Source organism: Pipistrellus hanaki, assembly GCF_964339955.1.
Source record: "Pipistrellus hanaki genome assembly, chromosome: 16".
NCBI classification, from domain to species: domain Eukaryota; kingdom Metazoa; phylum Chordata; class Mammalia; order Chiroptera; family Vespertilionidae; genus Pipistrellus; species Pipistrellus hanaki.
In genome coordinates, this window is record NC_140518.1 from 40,160,307 (window position 1) to 40,176,885 (window position 16,579).

At 57.6% G+C, this 16,579-nt stretch overlaps 1 protein-coding gene across 4 annotated transcripts in view; it reads right to left on the bottom strand.

The window, feature by feature from the left end:
- The window catches only part of GAS7 (growth arrest specific 7), a gene marked incomplete at its 5' end in the record, with an annotated part of 195,460 nt that overhangs the window by 20,571 nt on the left and 158,310 nt on the right, over positions 1-16,579 (bottom strand). For all 4 annotated transcript variants that reach the window (XM_084863929.1, XM_084863932.1, XM_084863930.1 and 1 more), the window contains 2 exons: positions 2,513-2,602; positions 8,122-8,175. In XM_084863929.1, coding sequence (XP_084720055.1) covers positions 2,513-2,602; positions 8,122-8,175 — 144 coding nt within the window. The remainder of the gene's footprint in view (positions 1-2,512; positions 2,603-8,121; positions 8,176-16,579) is intronic.

Below are 16,579 nucleotides of genomic sequence, written 5' to 3' on the forward strand. Positions count from 1 at the left end.
GGGGGGGGGGGGGGGCAGGGAGGTGGAGGGAGAGGGAAGACAGACCCAGGGGACCAGGACATCTGGGAGGCCTGTGCTCAGCCTGAGAGAGAGGACAGGCACGGCCTTGGCTGCCTGACCCGTGCATGTCTCCTGGTGCCCGGCTCCCACGGGCCCTGTGAGCGTAAGCCACCCCATGCCCAAGCCCCTCAACCGCCCAACCCGGGAAGAAGAGGAGGGGCCGGCAGCCAAGAGCACAGACTCTGACCCCCCAGGGCCCATCCCTTCCGACCAGGGGCTGCTGAGGCTGCGGACCCTCATCCCGACTTGAAGCTGCGACCGCCTGTGACCTTGGCGTCCTATGTCCCTAACCCTTTCAGTGGTTCTCAACCTTCCAATGCCGCGACCCTTTAATACAGTTCCTCATGGTGTGGTGACCCCCCACCATAAAATTATTTTCGTTGTTAATTCATAACTGTAATTTTGCTACTGTTAATAAAGCATAATGTAAACATCTGTGTTTTCCGATGGTCTTAGGCTCTACAGCAGCTATTAGAGAGTTGCCTAAGACCATCGGAAAACACAGATATTGACATTACTATTCATTAAGAGAAGCAAAGTTACAGTGATGAAGTAGCAGTGAAAGTAATTTTATGGTTGGGGTCACCACACCATGCGGAACTAATATTACCGCATTAGGAAGGTTGAGAACCACGGTGCTACACCATCCCATCTCCTGTCGGCTTCTTGCACTGGCCGGGCAGCGACACCTTCCAATGCACATTCACCAAGGGTCCGGAGGGCTTCTGAGAGACGCTGGGTGGGAGGAGGCCAGAGTGGAGAGGGCAGCCGCCCGGGCTGACATCCAGAGCGGGGATCCCAGGGGCTTCGCCTGGGAAATTGGAGAAGCACCGGCCCGGCCGCCTGGGTCTCCTCAGGATCAACTGCACGTGGGAATGGCTGAGCCCAGGGCTCAGCAGAAACTAAAGGCCCAGTGAACAGTAGCCACTAGGAGCTCCTTTTGAGTAAAAGTCAGGACTCAGAAACAAAGGCCAAGTCAATGACATGGAAACTTTTAGTATCCAATTTATTTTGCAAGCAAAGTCTCCGAAAATTTCAAAATTAAATGGGTTAGCTATGTTTGGCCTGCACGTCCTCAAGGACACCTGGCCTCTCTTTCCTGCCGCCCCGGCCCACCGCCTGCCTGTGGGGCATCCATCTGGCATCTGCCCTCACAGCCCTCGGAGCCGTCCAGACCCTGGGTGTGCCTCCTCCATCTCAGCCTTTACCCCCAAGAATCAGGGTCCAATGCTCTGGTGTTTAATGGGAGGAGTCAAAAGTATGCCCTTCGACCTCACCGAGAGGTATGGGGTCAGGTCTTGGCAGGTGTGACCCGGTCAGGTCTTCCCCATCCTGGCTGTGTCCTCGGGCCCCGCCCCTTGAAATGGGAGTGGGTTGCTTCTCTAAGACCCCAGAATGGACGCTTCAGGAGAGGGGAATGGGAAGGGGTGGCTCAATGGTTGAGGTGTTGACTTATGAGCCAGGAGGCCATGGTGCGATTCCTGGTCAGGGCACATGCCTGGGTTGCAGACCCGATCCCCAGTGTAGGGCATGCAGGAGGCAGCCGATTGATGATTCTCTCTCATCATGGATGTTTCTATCTCTCTCTCCCTCTCCCTTCCTCTCTGAAATCAGTAAAAATACTACATAATAAAAACTCCAGTATAAGTCCATCTGGAGTTTGACCAGGGGGTGGGGCCGGGGTGGGTGGGGGAGAAGGGAGGGAGTACCCAGCTGACAGCCAGCAAGCACTAGGGACCCTACTAGTGTACGAATTTATATAAAATAAAATAAAATGCAATTGCCCAAGACTTCTACCAGTTTCTGAGGAGCTGGGCTGTGCATTTGTCAAGAGATACTGACTTGTGGGAAAATACCCATAACATAAAGTTTACCATCTTGACCATTTGGAAGAGTGTAGTTCAGGGGCATTACTTATTCACATTGTTGTACAACCATCACCACCATCATCTCCAGAACTTTTCTTTGTCTTGGGAAACGGGAACTTTGTACCCACTGAGCAATATGCAAAGGCTCTGGGACCCCAGAGTCTGGAGCTCTCTACAGACCCTCGAGCCCAACCTCCTGACTTCGACGGAAACAGGGAGGCCCTGGGGGGAGGCATTGTCCCAGGTCCCCTATAAGAGACGGAGCAGGTCTGGAGCCCAGATTCCTTCCCTGAAGTAGCCTCTAGTCTCCAGCCTTTACTGAGCAGCAGAGAAAGGGACCGCCCAGCTTACTGGCTTTCTGCCCGGGTTTCCGTGTTGCCCCGAATGAAAACCCTATCAATTCTCTGAGATTAATGGAACATTATGGACTCCAGAGGGTCTTAACTTCCCACCTCAGGTCCTAAATATCCCACCAGTCCTTCAGGCCTTAACAGCAGAGGCCCGTCTGCTTTGAGCTCAAGGCCCTTTGTGCCCCGTCTTGGTCCTGGGGGCCACAGCGTGGGGGAAACGGAGGCACCACTTACCCAGAAGTAGTCGCAGTAGCTCCACTCGGTTGGTTTCAGCAGCTGCTGCTCCGGCATCGTGTCCGGGTGGGGGAAGGTCACGCAGTTGACCTGCAGGCACAGGGCAGGGGAGAAAGGACGCGGCTGAGGGCTGGGCGGCGGGGAAGGCTCTGCTCCCGGACACAGCGCTGCAGAGGCGCCAGGAGGGTCAGCGTGCGAGAACGCTCATGGCTGACGTGTCAAATGGGGGCACCAGGACTCACACCCACCCTAGAGGGACTGCCCTTGGTACAAACTCTCTAGGGGGGCGGACTGAGAGTGTCTATCAAATCTGCAAACATCCAGAGCCTTCGACCCAGTGAGTGAGTCTATTCTACAGGTATGTCTCATAGGCGTGCAGACACACAGGCAGGGTGCCGCCCCCAGCGCTCTCCGTAACAGCGAAAGGCTGGACACAAATCTGTCCACCAGCACGAGAAGGGTAAGCACAGCGCGAGCCAGGCGGGCATCCAGGGAAGTGGCGTGTCAGCAGGTGTGTCAGGACAGACTGAGTGGGGAGGGGAGGCAGCAGGGGTAGGATGTGGCTATCTGCCACCATTTGTGTAAAAAGGGGGGTAGATCCACCTTTGGTTATTGACATAGGGGACACTTCTGTGGCTGGTAGCACCGTTTGCTCCCAGGGAATGGAACGCTGTGGCCGAAGGTCAGGGGTAACAGCCACCTTGTGAATGTGATCTCAGACAACATATTCTACCGACAGCGAGAGGCTGCAGCGCTACCCCAGGAGCCTGCTGGCGAGGGCAGTGCAGATGCTGAGATGGGCTCAGACCCCCGTGGGAGCTGGTCCCGGAGCCCTGCTCTCCCCGCCGGGTGGAGTGGCTTCCTCCTGCTGCTGCTGATGTCGCTGTCAGCTGGGTCCCCTCCATGGAGCCGGGTCCCTCCATGGAGTCGGCTGATTTGTGCTCCCTGTGGGAGCCACAGTCCCACCAGGCCTGAGCCCTGCCCTGTCCATCTTTAACCCTCACGGCAGCCCCAGCTGCTGGAGTGGAGCTGCACGTGTCTGGCAAGAGCAGTGCAGAAAAGCCCCAGGCTTCTAGAGGCACCAGCTCCGAGGCCAGGCAGCGCACACCACAAGGGAGGGGCCCTGGGTCAGAAACTGCAGCTCAGGTCGGGGCGGGAAAGGCCAGCCTCTGCTTTGGGAAGGGGTGGGGGTCCACGGAGATCCCGCTAAGCCTGAGGGGCAGCCTGCTCTCACCCCCACCAACTCTTATCAAGACAGAATGAGGAGCCCTCCTTGTCGGGTTATGCGATGGCCTGAGGAGCTTCAGGTCGGGAATTGGATGCAAAGTGTCTCAATTTTGAAATGAATGAATCCAAGGCCAACAGCAATGATGTCAACAATAATGTAAGCGAACCAGCCCCTCTACTGGCTGGGTCAGGCTAATCTCCCCCCCCCCCCTCTGGCCTGTTCCAGGGGAGGGAGGAGGGCTGGAAGTAAATTCACATTCACACCCCCATCCAACCCCCACCCCACTGGCTGCTGGTGTGGGGGGAGGGGCGGGCCTCCCTTAGAGGGCGTGGGAGAGTCCAGCCAAGAGAATAGCCCCTCCCGCAGAACTGAAGTCTGGGGGCGATTCCCACTCTGAAGGAAGCATGACAGGTAGGAAGGATCAGGGGCACTAAATTCCACCACGGCAGGTGGAGGCCCAAGGCCCCCCTGGGGCAGGGCGTTTCCTTCCAGTGCTGCACCCACGGGACCCACGTGGCAGTGGCCTGCGGGGGCTGCCTGGGGGCGGGCCAGCCTCTCCATGCCCAGGTCTCCAGGCCTCCTTTTCGGGCTTACACCCCAAGGTGTGCTCACGGCTCCGGCCACCCTTGTGGCGGGGTCTCTCTGGCAGCAGCAGTCATGGGGACGAAGGATGGATTCTGGAGTTTCCCCCAGTCCTCATTTCATGTTCCAGCTACTCTGCTTTCAACAAATCATGGTGACCTCCAACTTTATTTAACTTAACAATGCTGTCCCTGAAAATATCACCCAGATTTAACGACACCTGAGCTGACATTGGATCTAGGATTAAGAATGACGGAACTAGGAGGCTGGAGGCGCTGCGAGTGGGGTGAGCATCTTCTCTAGTGTCCAGTGGGGATCTGGAAGGCAGGGGGCTGGCCTGTGGTCCTGGAGCAAGCCCTCAAGGAGCATTAGCTGTGTTGAGGGGGAAGCCAAGGAGGGTAAGGCCTCACTCCTCAGTGGCTTCTGCCACCCTGTGGGGACCTGGTCCCTGGATGGACTGGCCCGGGGCCCCAGGGTGGCTGTTCCTGCCTCTGTCAACGCCCAGCTCTCCCAGGGGGGTTCCCCTGCCTCCTCAGAGCCCTGCGCCCCCCAGTGGGCGTCCCTGAAACTGCACCGGCGGCTCTCCAGGAGGCAGTGGCAATGAATGACTCCTGCAATGCCTGGGGAGCCCTCACCCCGGTGCCCTGCCAGGCGCTCTGCCAGGAGCTTCGCAGGGATTCTCACGTCATCCGTCATCCTCCCAGCAGCCCCACGGGCTGGGTCACACTGGCCTTGTCTGATCTGTGGACGCGGAGGGTTGCCCAGATACAGTATTTGAATGCAGAGGGTGACAGCAGAGCGCACGCCCTCACCCTCAAACCCCTGCTGGCTGCTCAGCGGACACCTGCTTGTGCCCGTGCCACGTGGGTGGTACGCGGGGGGGCGCACTCGGCTAGCCCTTCCCAGCATGCCGTGCATGTGCATTTGTAATGTGCTCCTCCTGACTGTGCATTTCCCAGCTCTCTCCTGCTCTTTCCCGCGGGCCTGGCGCAGCGCGGGCACCCGGCGGGGCTCAGTGTTTCCCGGGGGGATGACTAGAGGCTGGAAACAGCAGGTACAGTCTCTGCCCTCCGCTTCACAGCCTCGTGAGGAAGGACTACGAGAGATAAGTAGCGGCAGTACTTCGGGAGCAATCTGCCACGGGGTGAGCCTGGGTGCGGGGCTACCTGAAGGGGAGGACCTGGGAGGGGGTGATACTAGGGGTCTAGGGGTCAAGGGGTCAAGGGTCAAGGCGGTGGGGGAGGTGGAGGAGAGGGGCAGGGAGGGAAGGGGCTTGGGGTCTGAGGGTGCAGTGCCGGGCCAGCTGGGGAAGGTGCTGCTCTGTGGCCGGGATCACAGTCAGGGAGCAAACAGCACTGAGGCCAGAGGGGACCTGCTGGCGCCCAGGGGGAGGGGGGCACGGAGCATCTGGCCCGGGACTCTCAGGGTGAGCCATTCGCTGCAGCTCGGAGAACACACAGGAGGAGCACACAGCGACCTCAGCCACCCGGGAGGCCCCGCAGTGACCAGAGGGCATGCCGGTGGCTCGGAGCAGCGCAGCCAAGTGGAGAAGCAGAGAAATGCGGACAGACTCCGCTGACAGACTTCACACTACCATGAAGCTAGCTCAGCGACTGTCCGCCGGGGTGGCTGCCCCTCCCCTGCCCTGGACACCTGGCGACCTGGAGGCATTTTTGGTGGTCACACCTGGGGGGGGGGCGGCAATTGGTGCTGGCACCTGGCGAGGAGAGACCAGGGATGCTGGTAAACACCCTCCAATACGCAGGGCGACTCTGCACCCTCCAGCCCACCTCCGGTCTGAGGATGAGGGGCATCTGGTGAACGGAGCCAGCAGACCCAGGTCAAGTGCGGGGTTCCGCCAGCCCCCCACCCTCAGTTTCCCCAGCAATTATCCCCCAGGTTGAGTGTTTACCTAAAACCCTGGGGGTGTTGGTTACAACGCAAACCTTCCACCCGGGCCCTGAGAGATGGACTCAGGTGTCAGGCCCCATGGAGGGACCCTGCGTGGTGACACGTCCCGCAGGGCCTCAGGTGCCGGCCTCACTCGCAGCCTGGCTCCTGAGAAGCAGGAAGGGCTGAGTTCGGTGGGCAGGAAGCGGGAGGGAAGGCCCGGGCAGAGATGGGCAAGGTGTGCTGGCCAGGAGATCCCGGTCCCAGCCCCGCCCCGCCCTCGCTGCCAGAGCCCGAGGCCCAGCTCCAAGGGGCACTGCAGGGAACGGCCATCTGCCGGCCTGGGCAGGGCCACCGAAGGCCCGTCAGGCAATGCGGGGAGGCCTCATTCCGCTTTCTCCTCTTCATCTGTCCTTCTCTCCCCGTCTACAATTCCAATGCCCCCGCTCATTCTCCTCCCTCTCTCCCCCACTTCTGGAAACTTTCGGGAGCTCCGCTTTGCTCCGGCACTCCAGGCATTCTGTGGCAATTCGAAGATTTGCCTTGAAGTCTGCCCCTGCCCTGCCCCATCGGCTCCAGCAGCAAGGAAGCTGCTGCCAACCTGTCCATTTGGGCTGAGCCCCCCTGCCCGCCCAGGAGGCAATGCCCACTGCGGGGTGGGGGGGTGGGGTGGGGGTGGCAGGGGAGTGGCGGATTGGGGGGAGGTAACAGCACAGGTCTGGAATCCCAATGGCTCCCAGCTGTGTGGCCTTGGGCGGGATGTGTTTATTCCTCTGTTTCCTCATCTGTAAACGGGGTGGTGAGAATATGACCGTGCACTGAGCACTTACCATGTGCCAGGCTTGTTTTAAGTGCTTTCCGCGAGAGAGCTCAGTCCTCATACCATCCCTGTGGCACAGATCCCCACCCCCTCCCCGCTGCACAGATATGAAGACACAGGGGGCTTTGCCCCAGGCCTGCACCGCACACTCCGACTGCAGAGCCCAGGTTCGCGGTCACTGTCACTGCACAACACAGTGCGTGGAGTGTGGAGTGAGCCGCTCCGAGCACTGTGTGTGAGTTAGAAACTCACACAGAGTGGCAGCAGTGATTGCTGTTATTGTTTGCCTAACGGTTTCTCCTTCCAAGCAGGACTGCCAGCTTGCGTGAGCCGGGGCATGCACCCGCTCTCGGAGTCACCTCGGCGGGGGCGGGGGCGGCCAGAATGCTCAGGCGTGTGCGTGACGGAGCCGGAGAGCGAGTCCCTGGCCCAGCTCTGCTGTGCTTGTGTCAGAACGGCACAGCGGGGACCACACTTCTCAGGTCTCCGAGGCCTTGGCTGTTTGAGCTCCTGGGCACCTCACCTGCCCACCTGCAGGGGGCACTGCTGGCCAGCGCCCCCTTCCCCAGGCCCGGCTGATGGGATGCTGCACGTGGGGCGTGCGGCTGTGGAAAAGGCCCTGGGAGGCTGTGTGGCCACTCCAGGGGGAAGCCGATTGCTTCCTGCCAGGAGCTCCCGGGAACTCTATTCTTAGGGCTCTTTCCCTGGCTTTTAACTCCGACATCTCCCAGAAGTTACCCGGCACAGACGCCACCCCACCACGGCTATAATTTGCATGTCACGCCGCTTACACAGAGCGCGGCGGTCCACCCCCTCACCCCCAACCGCCCACCCTGCAGAAATGGCTCCTGCCTCATCCAGCCTCCGTCCTTCCCCTTGCTCCCCCAGAGAGAGACGTGAGGTGTGACATCCACGCAAGGGGGGGACCCACGGGGAACACTGGCTGCATCCGAGCTCTGGAACTTCCCAGCTCCAGGCTGGGCATCGCTTCCATGCTCTGTCCACGTCGTCATGGCAACAGCCCATCCTTGGCCGACAGCCCCAGTTTGCCGCGCAGCAGCCAGAGAGCGCTTGGAGGGAGCCACTTACCGTGATGGTGTTCTCCTTGCTCTGCTTTCTGCCCGGTGACGAGGACCCCAGGTTCTGGAGGGAGAGGCAAGAAGCATCGTCAGAGCTGTCCTCCATCCTGGATTGGCTCTCACCAGGGTCCCCTGTCGGCGGCGGGTGGGTGACAAGCCGTAGGCTGGGAAGTTCGGATGCTCAGCCTGCCACTGACCCTAGGTCACCATAGTCTGGGAGAGGCAGGCGGGAGCACCCTGACCCCACTCTGCTCCCGTCCCCTGTGCCCGCGCGCGCGAGGCCGGAGGGCTGGGGGGAACAGCTCCAAACCAGGCGGCCTCCTCTCCTCTGCGATGTGGGAGTTAACCCTCCGCTGCCCTCTGCTGGCGAGCGGCTCCACGTGCGCGTGCTGCCTGCACCTGCAGAAGCCACTGGGGAGCGGAGGGTTAAGCGGAAGGCAGGCTGCAGGCCACCACCTCCAGGGAATGCAGAGAGAGCAACAGCTTCATCTGGAACTGGTGGACTGGGGAAACCCTGTATCCATCCTGCCACGTGCCCTGGGGCTCGGCCACCTGCCTGCCGCCCCCCAGCCCCGGAGCAGCAGGGATCTCAGCGGAAGTCACAGGTCAGCCTTCATGCAGACTTCAGATTGCCTGTTGTGTCTTCCCACTGCCAGCAGCAAAACCACTGTCCCAGCGCCTCTGAACCCGTGGTCCTCAGCAGCGCCTGCCAGGACGGTTCGGGTCGGAACCCGAGGAGGGCTGGCTGAAAACGCCACGCTGGCGGCCAGAGCCGAGGAACCTAGAGCCGGGAGGTCAGCTCCGGGTCTTGCTGTCGCACTCCCGGCAGTGACATCAGGGAGTCAGGAGGGTCTCCAGGCAGGACGGTGGCACCCACTCCTGTCCCGAGCCACGCCCGTCCTGGCGCAGGCTCACCCCTGAGGCACGCGTGTGGCTGGCATGTGAGAGCGTGAGGAAGTGGCTGTCAGATTTGACAGATCAAGTCCCACAGAAGGCCTGGAGGGGCTTCTCCAGCAAGCCTCTGGGACCGACGGCCCCCACCCCCAGGGCAGGAATGACTTCTGAGGGGAGACAGTCCCCTACCCCCGGGAATGACGACTTCTGGGGGGACAGAGTGGGTCCCGCCCGCTCAGGGGCTTCTCAGGGAGAAAGGCAACACAGGGAGCTGCCTGAGTCCCTGCCTATGGTCCCCTCGGCCCCTCCCTCCCTCCCAGACCTACTCTGGCTGGTGACTAAAGTCAGCTAATAAAGCCAATCCATTAAGACATCCAGATAAAAAGGGCCCCACGGATCATCCCTCTCACAGACTAGAGAAGGAACTCACTCGCCTCCACGTCCTGCCAAGTCCTGTGACTTCTTTGAGCCTCAGTTTCACCATTTGTTACCACGGTAACTCCGGTTTTGGGTGCAACAGAATTAACTGAGGATGTGCCCCAATTCGAGCTCTAGCAGTGTCTCCCAGGGCTCCCGGCCCCCAGGTTCCTGATCCGCAGGCCCCGATGGGCTCCCAGGGCCCTGACCCGCAGGCCCGGGCGGGCTAGCCCCTCCCTGGGAGCCACCCGGTCTACATCCTGTCCCTCCACTTCTATGTTCAGGCGCCCCACTTCTGGCACCTCCTCCAGCAGCACCCCCAGGACTTGGGGCAACAGCATGCTGGGGACCAACCAGCTTCTGCCAATGTTTTCAATGGCTCCACTCATCAGTTCTGCCCCCGGGCACTTGCCCACACGGGGCTGCCCAGGAGGAAGGCACAGCGGGCACCCAGGGGCCATTCTCCAAGGAGAGGAGACAGGCGCAGGGCCCTCTCGAGGCTCAGGCCACGCAAACACAGCCCACCCTTGACCAACACGGACTTGTCTGCACGGGTCCACCTGCACATCGGTGCTGTTTTTCAATAAATACACGGTCTGCCCTCCTTTATCCCAGGCCCCACGTCCTCAGGTTCAAGCAGTATGTCTCCGCTGTGGCTGGGAACCCACGATACAAATGCAGGTGAGCTGTGTGCACCTGCGGCCGCGGCTCTGCGCCACCTTATAGAAGGGATTCGCATATGCGAGGATTCTGGTAACCACTGGGCTCCTGGATGCAATCCCGGAGGACACCGGGGGCAGGGGAGGGGGCGGGGGGCAGTAGTTAAGTCTGTAGGGAGTCCACAGTTACTGTGGATTTTCGACTGTGCAGGGATTCACCGCCCGGACTCCCCCACTGCCCCCCACCCCTGCATTGTTCAGGGTGAACTGTCCCCGAGGGAGAAGGCGGAAGGGGTCCCTAGGACAGTCCTGCAGCTTGCAGGGGCTCTGTTGTTGGCGCTCTCACTCCAGCCACCAGGAGGGCAGCAGAGCAGCTCCAGCACCCCGGCCACAGCCTGCAGTCGGTCTCGATGCTGACGGGATGGCGATGAGGAGAGGACAGGGGGCTAAGCATGGGGGACACCAGCAAGTTCGAGGCACCACCTGCGCTTTACAAATAGTGACACGGAGGCTGGCAGAAACCAACTGCTTGTCCGGGGCCCCAAGGCAAGGAAGCAGAGGACATCGGAAGCCAAGGCTGACTAACCCTCTGTCTCCCGCCGTCTCTCCCCCTGAGCCTGGGGCCATCTCTTGCTTTCCAGGTGTCTGCAGGGGTCAGGAGAGATCCCATCGTCCACAAGCAGTGCTTTTGGAATCCGTGTGTCCAGCCTCTGAGGACTGGGCTGGACACAGAGGTCACGTGCTCCCATGACTGGAGCCAGAACAGGAGGGCAAATACTGGCATGAGGGGTGAAGGGAAAGGTGGCGCTGTAAGTGTGGGCGTCAGCACCTTCCCGTCTCTGTCCTGAGCTGGGCACCTCAGCCAGTGCTGAGCGGGGTCTCCGGCTCTCTGGCGTGGTCTCCGGTTCTGCGCTTGCAGCTGATGATTATTGTTCCAATGTCATATACGTATACATAGAAACATGTTGTATACATACATCATATACATTTGCATGTAAAATACACACACACACACACACACACACACACGCACAGTCCCTGCAGCATTCCCCTGAAAGGACCCAGAAGTCACACTGAGAAACCCTAGTAGCAAGGGGTTGGATTTCTTTCTTTAAAAAAAAAAAAAAATATATATATATATATATATATATATATATATATATATATATATATATTTTTTTTTTTTTTAATTGAATTTTTACAGAGAGAAAGAGAGATGGATAGAGAGTTAAAAACATCGATCAGCTGCCTCCTGCACACCCCTCACTGGGGATGTGCCTGCAACCAAGGTACATGCTCTTGACCGGAATCGAACCTGGGACCCTTCAGTCCGCAGGCTGACGCGCTCCACTGAGCCAAACCGGTTTTGGCAGAGGGGTTGTATAAACGCTATTCCCACTAAAGGAACTCGGGCTCCTTGGGAAGTGGCCGATTCCAAAGGTCCGGGCCGACCGGGAACACCTTATTCAAAAAATGGTGTGCTACCACAAAGGGCACGGAAGCCAGCTCACAGGGGCTCAGCAAGCCAGATTTGGGACCATTTGAATATGGACAGGAACAACGACCACAAACGATGAACCCCAAAAGTGGTGATATCAGGGAGAGGGGAGGGCAGCAGTCTCCACAGAAAAATGTATCAAGAATGAGCAAATCGCCAATTTACAAAGCCCGCTGTCAAAACAGACGCAGGCCTGGCTCGTCAAGGATGCCCAGAGCGCTGGGTGAAGACCGTCAGGGACCGGAGACCCACACAGTCTCAGCCTGGCACCCCGTCGGCGGCGACAAATTACCAAGGAGAAGGTGCCCCTGGAAGGAGAAATGTGGTCATCGCCATGCTAAGCGAGAGCTCACACTCAGCACCTCCGCAGGTGTGACCTGGGAGTGTGCCCTCCGGACGTACACGGTGAGGAGCACACAGCACCCCCAGGTGGCATTCCTGGCCCAGCGGCTGAGCCTGGGCCGAAGCATAAGAAAACAATTAGACCAAGAATGCAGGTCCTTCTGCAAGACAACTGGCTTGGACACCTTCCCCAAAAAGGCAACGTGAGGAAAGACGATAGAACAAATGTGTAGGAAGCCGAGACCGGTTTGGCTCAATGGATAGAGCGTCGGCTTGGGGACTGAAAGGTCCCGGGTTGATTCCGGTCAAGGGCATGTACCTTGGTTGCGGGCATATCCCCAGTAGGGGGTGTGTAAGAGGCAGCTGATCGATGACTCTCTCTCATCGATGTCTAACTCTGTATCTCTCAACTCTGTATCTCTCTCCCTTCCTCTCTGTACAAAATCAATAAAATATATTAAAAAAAAAAAAAAAAGAACAAATGCGTAGGAAGTATAAGAGAGACCGAAGTGATAGCTTAGACAGAACAGTACCTCCATGCAATGGAAGACTATTTGGCTATTTAAAAAAAAAACCAAGGGCTGACACATGCTACATTAATGGACCGTGAAGTGTGAAAGCAGCCAGGCACAGAAGACCATATGGTATGGTTCTAGGCAAACCTGTGGAGACAGGAAGTAGCTTAGTGGTTGCCTAAGGCTTACATGGGATTCTATTTGGAGTGATGAAATATTCTAAAATTCATCATGATGATGGTGGTGCACCTTTGTGACTATTGCACACTAAAACCCAGTGCGTTGTACACTTAAAATGGGTGAATTATGTGACATGTAAATTATACCTCAATAAGGATGTCTTAGAAAGAGAAACTAAAGAGCTAGAGCAACCAATATACTCAGGCGTGAGACCTGACTGGAGCCTGGATTGCGGAGAAAAGTGGGGATAAACGTCGTTTTGAGGACAACGGTGGATCTGAATGTGGATTACATGCGTCAGGTGATGTGACTAAATTAGTGTGTCCCTAAGCGTGTTATTGGTGTTGGGGCTATGTCTTCCCCTTTGGACACATTATAGAACGTTTACAGTTAATATGTCAGGAATTTGCTTTACAATAATCCCCGAGGGGTCAGGGGGAAGGACTGGGAAAATAGATGAAACAGCACTGGCGGAATAACTGTCGAAGGTGAATGGAAGGCCTGTGGCCCTTTCTTGTAGCCATCCTTCTGCTTCTATAAATGTTGGCAAATGTCCGTAGCAAAGTGCGTTTTTTTTTTGTTGTTGTTGTTGTTTTTTAGTTTCCTTTGCCTATGATTCTGGAAAGTTTTTCTCCTTCCCTTTTTTAAGCCCCCCTCCCCACTCCCAGCTGGGTTTCCCAGCCCCGCCTGAGCCGCCAGCTGTCACCGTGCGGTGAGGACCGGCTGACGACAGTGGTTGGTACATTGCAGCGGGGGATGGAGGGGTCCCTCACAACTGACTCACAAGACCCCTCTCCTCCGCGTGTCTCCTTGTCCTCCTGTCTCCTTGCCCTGTGACTAGTCTGGGTCCCACCCCTCGGGAGGTAGGACCCAGAGGAAACCTCTCAATGGCTCCCAGGACGATTAGGACCAAATCCAAGCTCCTCACCACAGGCCCGGTCAGGTGCTCCAGCCTCCCCTTCCACTCCCCCACCCCGCCCCTCCTCCACACCTGCTAGTTAGTGAACCGCAGCCCACGGCCTCTGTGGATCCTCCCAATTTCTGCCTCCGGGCCCCCACAGGTCCTGTTCCCTTCACCCGTGCTGTTCCCTTCACCTGGACTGCTGTTTCCCCGTCTGCTTGCTCATCTTTCGTCTTAGCTTAAGTACCTTTCTGAAGGAGTCTTTCTTTCTTTCTTTCTTTCTTTCTTTCTTTCTTTCTTTCTTTCTTTCTTTCTTTCATTCTTTCTTTCTTTCTTTCTTTCTTTCTTTCTTTAATATATTTTATTGATTTTTTTTTATAGAGAGGAAGGGAGAGGGATAGAGAGCTAGAAACATCGATGAGAGAGAATCATCGATCAGCTGCCTCTTGCACACCCCCTACTGGGGATGTGCCCACCACCAATGTACATGCCCTTGACCGGAATCGAACCTGGGACCTTTCATTTCGCAGGTCAACGCTCTATCCACTGGGCTAAACCGGTTTCGGCTGAAGGAGTCTTTCTTCCCTGACATTCCCAGTATGGCCCCCCACCACCCGCCAGGCCCCATGGCACCCACTTCCCCGCCCCCCCCCAGCTCCATCACTGTGAAGTGAAACCACCACTTCTCTCCGTCTTCCTCCAGCCCCAGCTGTGACCCTGCCCCAGGGCGGGGGCTACTCCTGCCAGACCAGTGCCTGACCAGGAAGGATGTGCACGATGGAGCAAGTGCCACTGAGGGGGCGGGAGTAAGCAAATGAACGCTCAGTATTTCACCCCTTTTCTACCCAGACACTACTCTCCGATAGGTCCTTTCGTCCATTCCCTTTCCTCTCCCCTGTGCCTTCCTGAGGGCAGGTTCCAGGAAAGCCAGAGCCATGGAAAGGGGGGTCAGGGAAGGCCTGGGCACTGGGGGCAGGTCCCTTGCCCTCCTCACACCTGCTAAGGGGTCTGACAGGGTGCCACCAGCACAGCCCCGGGTAGCCAGGCAGGCAGGGGACAGGCTAAGGCCAGCAAGACCTTGGATACCTGGCCTGTGCAATCAGGTGGGCCCCAGTTCCCAGTACCCAGGCAGCCTGCCCGGGGCTGCAGACCTGAAAACTTCCACTGGGTGGCGCCCGATCACCACCACCCGTGCCCAGCCATGAAGGTCTCCTAGGGCTGTGAGGAGAGGCAGGCCTCCTGGGGCGGATGGACACCCAGCCATCAGTCTTGCCCACAACAGGGCAGAGTGAGCGGGGACACACTGCTGGTTTCCATAAAGATTGGGTCTGCCCCTCCCGCCTCGCGCCCCCCTACCCCCAACATTCTAATCTTCCTGATGAGCTTGTTCAAAGAGAGGCAGCTATCAAGTAGCAGAAAAGAACACAAGGGGGGGGGGCAGGGGGTTTGAACGAGCTACTTGGTGCACCCCCACCCTGCATTGCAAATAGCCACGTGTTCACTTGCCCATTCATTCATCAAATATTGAGTCGTAACTGTTATTGATGATAACTGACAGCCTGGGTGGGGAGTCACCACCATGCAGGCTGGGGAGAGCTGGATGTACTTGGTAGCACCCTCTGCCAGTGCCTTCAGGTCCTATTCCCAGGCCTGGCCTCTAGGCCCCTGTATCCACGGGGGACGCCAGCCCGCAGCTCACGAAGCCTTCCCCAGCCTCGGGGGACAATGCTCTGTCTAGCAGCCTGGGCACCTGGGCACAGAGCGTGCTTGCCCCCTCCATGCACTGCATGACTTCTCCTTGTCACCTGGATGATCCTTCCACTGCCAACGTCACCATCCCGAAGAACCCACGCTATGCCACGTGTCCGAGCAGACGCAGCCTGCCCAGGCCGGGTCCCCGGGGCTCACCTTCCCTGCATCCCCAGCACCGGTACCCTAACTTCTTCTTAAAAAAATAATGCTTGCCGAAACTGGTTTGACTCAGTGGATAGAGCGTCGGCCTGCGGACTGAAAGGTCCCAGGTTTGATTCTGGTCAAGGGCATGTACCTTGGTTGTGGGCATATAACCAATGGGGAGTGTGTAGGAGGCAGCTGATCAATGTTTCTTATTGATGTTTTTAACTCTCTTTCCCTCTCTCTTCCTGTCTGTAAAAAAAATCAATTAAATATATTTTAAAAAAACAATAATGCTCATTCTATCTACCTCCCATAAAAGCAAAATGTATTCACTTCAGGAAATTTGAAAAAGAATGGAAAGCATAAAGACAACAAAAATCGCCAACACCAAGGCTTCCCCACCTCGACCACCATTCATCCTTTCAAACCGGAATCGTCTTTTCATGACAAGGACTGTCCGGTGCACTGCGGGATGGTCAGTAAAACCACTGACCCCTCCTAAGTAGAAGCCAGCAACACTGCCGCCCTGGCTCAGACAACCACAATGTCCCCAAACACTGCCAAACGCCCCCCGATCGGGAACCACAGTCTCAGAGGCAGTGGAACCGCGATCCAGGTCTGGTTTGTTTTTCCTCCAGCTATTTCTCTCTCACATGTAGATTTCCTACCCATAGGAGACCGACTGGACATGCAGTTTGGGCTCTGCTTTCCCCACTCATAATTATGTTCCCAGCCTTTTCCTAAGCCCTTGTTTCCTTGGTTAGGATATGCTTTACTGATGGCAGGACGGCACTGGTAGGCAGGCTGCCTGGTGCCACAATCCCTCCCTCCCGGGCCTGGAGCTGGACAGGTATGGGACCCAGTGCCGCCGTGCTGTGCACGCTGCTGGAGTGAACGTCACACATCAACCAGAACTCTAAGTCCCTCCAACAGGGGACTCGGAAAGGGAGGCTCTGGGATCAGAGGCCTGACTCTCACGCAGCCAGACGGCTTCTGAGAGGCTGTCATCAGGACGTGTTACGTGGCTGAGCAACCACTCTGCGGTGTTTCGGGGGGAGAGAGCCATGTCCTAGGAGGGAGGGGAGAATGATGGGGCTCATTTCCAATGTTCTTCCTGAAGACGCCCGGGGCAGCCCCAGCTTTTCCAGCGGCTGAGAAGCCCCAGC